The sequence below is a fragment of the Rhinopithecus bieti genome, unplaced genomic scaffold (assembly GCF_001698545.2).
Source record: "Rhinopithecus bieti isolate Rb0 unplaced genomic scaffold, ASM169854v2 scaffold_36840, whole genome shotgun sequence".
Classification (NCBI taxonomy): Eukaryota; Metazoa; Chordata; class Mammalia; order Primates; family Cercopithecidae; genus Rhinopithecus; species Rhinopithecus bieti.
Genome location: NW_016816502.1, coordinates 188,491 through 197,759, shown reverse-complemented (window position 1 = coordinate 197,759; position 9,269 = coordinate 188,491). Strand labels below are relative to the sequence as shown.

Sequence of the window (9,269 nt, the reverse complement as noted above, 5' to 3'; positions counted from 1 at the left end):
AAAAAAAAAAAAAAAAAAAAAAAAATTAACTTAACTTAAATTAAAAAAAATAAAATGGCACCAGAAGTTAACATTAACATTCCATATTTTTCCTGTAGTTTTTTTCTCTAAATATGACATTCCTCCTCTTTTTCATTCTAGAGAGAAAAAAGTTACCTTTTATTCTCTAATCATATTATCCATTTAATGACATAGAATTATTCAATTATTTAATCTTCACCCAAAGAGCAAAGAGCGGTCCTGAGAATCTTCTCTGTATTTTATTTTTATTTTTTGAGACAAAGTCTTGTTCTGTAGCCCAGGCTGGAGTGCAGTGGCACAACCTCGGTTCACTGCAACCTCTGCTTCCCAGGTTCAAGTGATTTTTGTGCCTTAGCCTCCCAAGTAGCTAGGATTACAGGCGCCTGCCACCAAGCCCGGCTAATTTTTGTGTTTTAGTAGAGACTGGGTTTCAGCATGTTGGCTAGGCTGCTCTTAAACTCCTGACCTTAGATGATCCACCAGCCTTGGCCTCCCAAAGTGCTGGGATTACAGGTGTGAGCCATTGCACCCGGCTGAGAATATTCTTTTTAATATTTAGTTAGGTTGGTGGGTGTGAAATGCTTAAAATAAATTCCCTGAGACTAAGTTAGGAAACAGAAGTTCTTTATCCTTCCCTTCCCAGTGGTGGCACTGGCAGGAAATTTAATAAACTAGACCAGAGGCAGAGATGTTCAGAAAACCATCAAAAGCCATTTGATGGAATGCACAACAGGGAATCTTTAATATAGTTGAAAGAGGGAGAAAAAATACAATTAAATTGAATGCTTTTCTCTTTCACAGCTCTTCTCTATGAGGATTTCAAAGTCAGTAAGTAACCTGATCATCTATACATATATCACTACAGTAAACCAAAATAGTATTTATTCTATCTATGAGTTTGGTAAAAGATGGTTTATTTCTTATTAGTTTTTTTATCTTTCCAAATTATAATCACATTACAATCTATGCTTGTTAAAAACCCTGAGACAATATAGGATATTCATTTATGTTTATTCCTGGGCCTATTCACTAAAGGGAATGGCTCTACTGCCTCTATAATCAAAGGGGCGGGCACGATTTGGAGATACAGTTTTGCACATGACAGAAATACAACAACCTCATGGGTGTCACCATTTCTCACCAACACTCTCCTCTGGGGAACATGCAGAACAGACTAAACAGAAAACAAAATAGTAAGGACCTGCTTCCTTCAACTTTCAAAGGAGAATCTAGAGGGGAATTATTGATAAACATGAACAACATAATGCATGTTTTGATTAAACATGCTTGGGAGCCTAATGACTTTTAAAACCACTTAGAAGATTGGTTTATGAACCATTAATTCACAATCCATAATGTGAACTAACTTCATTTTTTTAAAAGCATCTCAGTTATTTGAAATAACTGCTACTGTTCTGATGTAAAAGTTATATAACTCTCAAATATAACTTAAAAATCATACTGTGAACAAACGGAAGGATATTTCATAATTTAAATTCACAACTTGTTTCAGCAAACTTCCTGGTTCATTAACAACAGGGTGTTGGCAACAGGAAAGAACGAAGTCTTTCTCTTCCTCAAGTATTTGGAAACCCATTCATTTTTAGACAACTCATTCATTAGTAGTCCACCTCATAGATATAATTTGATATCTTTTTCCAGTTAAGCCTGTTTGGTTACCTTTTTACTCAAGTGAAATGCCCTATTGTTAGATGTAGTCAGTAACTGGCAACTGCTGACTGAGTAACAGTAGCCCCTTTTTCCTCTCTCATGTGGGTGGCCTAGGATTTAGATGGGTACAGATGGGAGCCAATATTGAGTATGGGCAACAGTCCAGTGAATAACTGTTGCCTGGTCTCTTGGCTAAACACGTTGGGCATGACACAGAAATTTCTATGCCTGTTACATGTTCACTCAAACTACACTGCTTTATTTTCTTGAATGTAGAGGATAGGGCAGGACAGGCAAGAAAAAAATAAAAGACCACACATTGATAATCTGTATACTTATTTCATACTTTAACAATTCCTAAACCACTCCTTATTAGATAATGCTCATGGGTAGTTAGCACAGCTTATTGTAAAGTCATCAGGACATCTGCTGCTATTATTCTTATACTTTGGCCCAGGTTCACCTCCCAGGTGGAAATAACTGAAACTTAAAAAACCTTATCTCTAAACATAAACTTTTTATGTTTTATATGGCTCTCAAAGAGTAGAGAGTAGGCACAAGCCTGTGGCTTAAGACTGTAATCCCACACTTTGGGAGGCCGAGGCGGGAGGATCACCTGAGGTCAGGAGTTCGAGACCAGCCTAGCCAACACGCCGAAACCCTGTCTCTACTAAAAATACAAAAATTAGCCAGGTGGGCACCTGTAATCCTGGCTACTTGGGAGGCTGAGGCAGGAGAATCCAGCTACTCAGAAGGCAGAGGCTGCATTGAGCCGAGATTGCGCCACTGCACTCCAGCCTAGGTGACAGAGTGAAACTCTATCTCAAAGAAAAAAAAAAAAAAAAAAAAGAGTGGAGAGTAGAATACAACATTGTGAGTTAAAATGACTTAGTGGCACTAAACTGGTCATTCAATATACACTTATGGAATCTTTGCTATGTACCAGACACCGTGCCAAGCACTAAATCTAAAAAGGCACCAAAAAAGATGCTTAGAAATAGGACCGCAGACATGGTTTCCTTGTTGTTGATAGAAAGTTCCTGTCTAAAGCAAAGGAAAAAGATATGGTGAAGTTGTTATACATCTCAGGATATGGGACTGGGTAAACCAGACTGAGTTTCCTCAAGCTTCTATGGGAAAGTAGAAAGAAGGAAGAAATTATAGGCAGAATTTGTATCATCCTTGGATGGTCGCATATGGAACCCGACAAAAACTGGCTTCCAGGCTTTCTTTTTAATTCGCAATCCATTTCACTCCTTAACCCTGCACACACTCTTATCAGCCCCCATCTTCATTCTTTGGATCCCCCCACCCCAAGTTTCTGCAAAGGTAAAATCTGTAAATCTACCGATGTTACAGATTTCTAATGATACAGATTATCAACATCATGCATCTCCAAGGGATATTCCAGAGTAGTATCTTACGAAAAAAAGGATTAAAGATACACACACTTGCCCAGAGAAAGCAATTTTTCAATGACTGAAATACATAAAGGGAAATAGGTAACTGCTTTCTAAGCATGCCTTTGCTCCATGGCCATCAAGAACTCCACCTCTTTCCTATCTCCACATGATTTGTCAAGTGAGGTTGTTCCTAGTGGCTCTGAGAGAGTGGGAAGCTCGTTTACAAAGTGTTTGTGGGTTCGAAATTTAAATTTATACCGATGTATAAAGAAATTTCATTTTATAAGGTACTGTTTAGAAATATTTGGAAATTTGGCTTCCAGAGTGCTACTTCCCTAAGAACTAGTGACTGAGTAGCTATAGGTGTAACCACTGAAGATGGGTAGTTACTTACTTTTTGGAGCGTTCTTGAGGCAGCAAGTGTACAACCACCTTTGGTACTACATCTCAAAATTTAATCACTCATAAATCAAGATGCCATTCTTAGGTATTAACAAATGCTCTTGCTGCAATTAAAATCTATTTCTTCTTTAATCTTCTGTGAAGGCAGAAAATACAGTAACTGATCATTCTTTCTTATAATAAACCTTGCATAATTAAAAACTCGCCAGGCGCGTTGGCTAATGCCTGTAATCTCAGCACTTTGGGAGGCCGAGGCAGGAGGATCACAAGGTGGGGGGGGGCGGGGTTTGAGACCAGCCTGGCCAACATGGCAAAACCCTGTCTCTACTAAAAATACAAAAATTAGCCAGGTGGTAGTCAGGTGTGGTGGCACGAGCCTGCGGTCCCAGCTACTCCGGAGGCTGAGGCAGGAGAATCACTTGAACCCGGGAGGCGGAGGCTGCAGTGAGCCTAGACTGTGCCATTGCACTGCAGCCTGGGCAACAGAGCAAGACTCTATCTCAAAACGAAAACAAAAACAAAAACAAAACAAACAACAAATAAATCTCTTCATTGTCCTTTATCTTTTGCAGGCTAGGTAACCCTATGTGGCCCAAATCTTTTGGTAGTATTTTATTTTGGTACTAATGCTTATTGGTAAAGACTGCTTTTCAGTGCTGGAACAATTTTGTACTGTACACAAAGAATGCAGAGATTTTGTTAAGATCTTCAGTCTCCAAATGCTGTTATTAAACTGTAGACATCTGGATTTTAGACACTTCTTTGGTTTTGTTTGGGGAAAATTCGTTTTATGGCCGAGAGGTTTTCGAGTGTAATGTTTTTGGATTTCATGTTAAGAAACACAGTACCAACGGTTGTCATTTTCTAGTATAACAAAATTTCACTAGCCTTTTCCGTGTTGTTCTAGTAACATTTCCATATGAAGACGTGGAACCAAAAAATCAAAGTTCCTTTGTTTAGACAATGAGTCATTAAAAAATTCTCACTTTACCTTGGTTGATTAGTGTTGCCCAAAGCCTCAAACTCTTCTGTAATTACTGTACTTGTTTACTGGAGGCACTTAAGAGAAGGCCTGGCAATTCATCGGTCCTGGTGCCTGCTATTTGAGTCTTAAAGTGGAAATGTAAAGTCTGAAACGCACTCGTTGCCAGGCGCACTGAGTCTTAGGTGCAGGTGGGGTTGGCGATACCAGGTGTGATTTGACAAGCCATGGGCTGGCCCTGTAACAGTCCCCAGGCTGGTGTCAAGTTCCGTGTTAACATCCTTTTTCCTTAAGGACTTCAAGAATCTACCAAAAGAAAAGCATCTCTTGAGGAGTAACTTAAGCCAGTTCCATGTTGAACAGAAAAGTAAATGCCTATTACAGCAGAAATCTCTACAGGATTAGGAACCCGGGCAATGGGGATGGTGGTGGTTCCGGTGAGGGAGCCTTCACTTGTCACTTTCTTCAATGCCTAAACCCTCCTTTTGTTAGCTGGCCCCACACAGGCCACTGCCTACTCCCTAACGCATCCTCACCCTCCCCCAACCAGATGTGATGAGGGGAGCAAGCGTCCCCTGAGAAGCGTCTGGGCTCCCTCGGGACAGCTGCGGTGGGGAGGTCCGGCTCTATCCGCAGAGCTTTCTTCAGTTCCTAGTCAGCGGGAACATTTTTACCGATTGGAAAAAAATAACCAGTCGTGCTCAGGTGCTCTCCCTTACTGAGATATACTGCCGAGGCTTCCCTGGCCGCAACGCCGCCGTAGGTGCCGCTCCCACGCGCGGGATCCCAGGGTACTGCTCATTGCCCAACTCCGACCGGCTCCCAGGTGCCGCAATGCCCCGCCTCTTGCCACCTCCGCACATCTCATTGGCCAGAGCCTGCTTCCGCCTCGGCTCCTGACTGGTGACTGCGCCTGTCGGTCTGTGCGGCAGGGACATTTCCGCATTGAAGGGGCTGCTCCTAATGGAGGGGGAGGGGAGGTGTTTAGGCGAAAGTGGGGGCCTTGGGTGTCGGGAGCCGGCTGACGGGTGGACAAGGGGGGCTTAGCAGCTGGGCTGCGACCGTTAGCGAGGGGCTAAGGTGTGCATGTGTGAGGGAAGAGGGAGAGAGAGAAGGGCGCCTCAGAGGTGACTTTCTCTCAGCCTGCGAGCCTTCTTCCCGGGGCGCCATAAACGCCCCCAATTCCCCAGCTGCTAAAGGAAGAGGAAGGTGGGTCTCGCTGGCGGCTTGAGGAGGGGCGGGGTTGGGCTTCCGGCGACCCCCTGGATGGGTGTGTTTCTCCCCTCTCGCTGGCCCGCTGTGTGGTCTCAGAGGCGGAATTTGGGATTCTGAGGAGCGCAGGGCAGGCGGGGCGAGAATATGTGGGAAGGGTCAGGGCCCTTCCTTGGGACTCCCGCGCCGGTGCACGGGTCTACCCCTAGCCAGTTACCCCTTAGTGTCCGCTGCGGGGGAGGGGCAACGTAGCCTTCGGCCCCACCCGAGAAAAAGCTGCGGCCGGTTTCACTGCTCGAGGCGGGAAGGCGGGGGAGCTGAGGCCCCAACGGGTCGGCCCGCCAGAGCGTGGAATTGGTAGCGCCTCCTAGTCCCAGGATATTTATGGCGGGTGAAAATGGTTGCACTGCCCCGCTTGCCGGCCTCGCCCGCCTCCCCGACCCCTGCTTGGGCGGGAGCCGCTGTTAACCGGGGTTTTCGGGGGAAGCGGCTTGGGGCTGGACGGCGAGGCGGGGAGGGGGCAGCTAGGGGCGCGGCCTGCCAGTGCCTCCTGCAGTCCAGCCCCGAAGGGCGTGGGGACTGGGGGGCGGTGAAATAGCCGCTGTAGGTCCGCCTCTTTCATTGATGAAATTTAAGTTCGTGTGGTTTTACCTTTTCCGGGAGTCTCCAGCTGGCCCTCATTTGTGTCAGGAGCTTAGGAGTTCCCAAGTCGACTCAGTCGCACCAAGTTTCCATCTTTTGGAATTGGAGAAGGAATTTCTTTCTTTTCTTTTTCTTTCTCTTTCTTTTCTTTCTTTTTTTTTTTTTTTGAGCCAGTTTTAATGGCTTTGAATAAATACTCCCTTAAGTAGTTAAATATAGGAGGAGAAAGAATACGTCGGTTGTTAAAGCGGGAGAGGAGGAGAGACCTGCCCTATAGCGTGACTCCTCTAGAAAAAAAAACAAACCGGAGTATTTTACTAAACCCCTAAAATGTCGAGATTTGTACAAGGTAAGAAATGCTGCTGCTTATATCCCGGGTTGCTTCAGCCGAATTTCGGCACTGACAGTGGAGAGGTTGGTGGGTGGTTTGGAAGTGGAAATGTTCATTTGAGATAGATAACATTTGCGAAATCCTTTTCGTTGAATTGTCATCTGAGCTGCCTTGAGCTGCTGGGTTGACGTTCCAGACACGTATAATTTATGCTCCTGTACCCTGCTGGGTTTAGTTTTGCCTCCCTGAAATCAGGTTAGTAGTACTGTCGCTCTTCTGGATAGTGGCTGTAAGTGATAAAACAGGATTTTGGCTGCTGATTAATCTTGTTCTCTTTTCCTGGTCTGTGTCAAGGTACCTGTGCGTGCACGCAGACGGGAAGGGCTGGGGAAGCGGGAGGACTGGGAAAGGCCAGGTGGGTTTTGCTGGGACTGTTGGGGAAGCTTTAGTGTTCGCTTTTACTTCGCTTGTGTGTACGTGGTTTGCGTCTCAGATTCACTTATTGCGAAACCGGGAGTAGCCCGAAGAAGCTGGAGGTCATTTCAGCTGGAGAAATGACTTTGCTGCATTGCTGTGTTTATTTTTTTCCTTTTTTGAACTATGAAAAGATGATTAAGGTTTCTTTGAAATTTGAAAACTGTCCTCTAAATTCCACATGTGTATTAAAAAAGGGTTAGGGAATGCCACAACTGAGATTATCAATGACATTGTGTGTCTGAATGCATGTGTGTACGGTGTACTCATTGAAATTGGTGCTGCCATAAACCTTTGACACCAGTTTGTAGCATGAGATTTGCCTTCTGGTATGCAAGTAAACTCTTTACTTGTAGACTCCAGTGTGTGAAAGCTTCAGCCATCTTGATGAACACACAGCTAGTAAAGTTCACAAACACTTACTGTGCTTCCTGATAAATGTAGGTGTACTTTTGGGAAAAAAAAAGTTGTGTCAGTAATGGCCATCATTTGACCCTGGGAATAAAAATGCCTTACTGAGTTCTACATCACTTTATTGACTCTTCTTTAAATTTTGTGTGGTAGATTAAAGAGAATTCGACTGCATGTGTTATTACCGAAACAGATCGAACACTGTGCTTGTCTTTAGCACTAAACTCAGAAATGTCACTTGTTATTAGACTTCCAAATTCGTGTTATACCTTATATGTGGTAAGAGATGCTTATGTTCTGATTGAGTAAATGTCTTATTCAAGAATAGAAAGGCAGAACTGTTAGAAACGTACTGGTTTTGTAATAACAATATTCAGTTACCATAAAGGCGGTATTTTGCAAGAATATGCTAGGTAAAAGTGGACAAGTTACTTCTCTTTAAAAGTTAGAAGTATTGTTAAACCCAAGGTGTTCTATGTAGAGTTATGCTTTAGAATAGGTTACAGAATTGGCAAGCATTGACTGATTTCACAGCCTTTGCTTTGTAAGGCCAGCTGTCCTCAGGAGATTCAAAATCAAGTGGTAAGAATTGCTGTGTATGTCATTACTTTGTCATCCACTTTTTTTTTTTAACTTTTTATATTTTGGAATACTTCTGGATTTATAGAAAAGTTGCACATTTGTCAAAACTTAGAAATTAACATAGGTACATTACTGTTAACTAAAGACTTTGTTCAGATTACCGTTGCCATGATTCAATCCTAGATACCAGATTGCATTTAGTTGCCAGCCACTTTTTTTTCTTTCCTTTTTTTCTTTTTTCTTTTTCTTTCTTTCTTTCTTTTCTTTTCTTTTCTTTTTTTTTTTTTTTTTTTTTTTTTTTTGTCAAGGTCTTACTGTGTTGTCCACACTGGAGTACAGTGGGTATTCACAGGAGCAATCATAGTGCACTACAGCTTCAAGCCCCTGGGCTCAAGCTGTCCTCTTGCCTTAGCCTCCTGAGTAGATGGGATTTAGGCATGTGCCATAGCCTATGGTTGCCATACATTTTTGCTTTAAATGGTAGTTTTCCTTTTAAGGTGGGCAGTTTTGCACAAAAATATGACACCTCCTCAAAATCTTTTGACATGAATGTGCTCCTGTTTGTTTAAATTTTGTACAGTGTGAGCCCTCTTTATGTTTAACTCTGCTGCTGTTATAAATGATAAACCTAATTGACAAATGACACAGCTGTCTCCACAAAAGAGCTTTCAAGTATAAGGGTTGGAAATTTTGGTTTTGATTTTTTTTTTTAAGCAAATCAAATTCTTTGATCTTTGCTGCAGAAAATATTGATATTTCCAATCACTGACACTTAGTAGTTCATGCTCCTTCACAGGGGAAAGAGTTAACAAATGTTAGGTTTCTAACTATTTTTTTCATGAATTTTCTCATTAAGCTTTATTAAGAGTCCTGAGATGTAGATTTTTAGCCTGCCCTTACAGGTGAGGAAAATTGAGTATCTTGTCCAAAGTTCGCAGCTTGTATAAATCACTGAATTTTTTTTTTTTTTTTTTTGAGGCAGGGTCTCACTTTGTTGCCCAGGCTGGAGTGCAGTGGTGTGATCACAGCTCACTGCAGCCTTGATCTCCCCCACCTCAGCCCCCTGAGTAGCTGGGACTACAGGTGCACACCACCATGCCTGGCTACTTTTCTCCTTTTTTTTTTTTTTTTTTTTTTT

General features: G+C 42.8%; 1 protein-coding gene and 1 long non-coding RNA gene across 2 annotated transcripts in view; one reads left to right on the top strand and one right to left on the bottom strand.

The window, feature by feature from the left end:
- LOC108517138 (uncharacterized) overlaps window positions 1–6,514 on the bottom strand; it is a 173,285-nt gene extending 166,771 nt beyond the window's left edge. Inside the window, exons 1-3 of the long non-coding RNA XR_001882011.1 lie at window positions 6,343–6,514; window positions 4,489–5,439; window positions 3,490–3,633 (exon numbers count right to left, since the gene is read on the bottom strand). This is a non-coding gene — a long non-coding RNA (uncharacterized LOC108517138). The remainder of the gene's footprint in view (window positions 1–3,489; window positions 3,634–4,488; window positions 5,440–6,342) is intronic.
- A 74-nt stretch (window positions 6,515–6,588) lies between these two features.
- UGP2 (UDP-glucose pyrophosphorylase 2) overlaps window positions 6,589–9,269 on the top strand; it is a 59,083-nt gene continuing 56,402 nt past the window's right edge. The window contains 1 exon segment of the mRNA XM_017854927.1: window positions 6,589–6,682. Within this exon segment, the coding sequence (XP_017710416.1) occupies window positions 6,664–6,682 (19 nt within the window). The 5' untranslated portion in view covers window positions 6,589–6,663.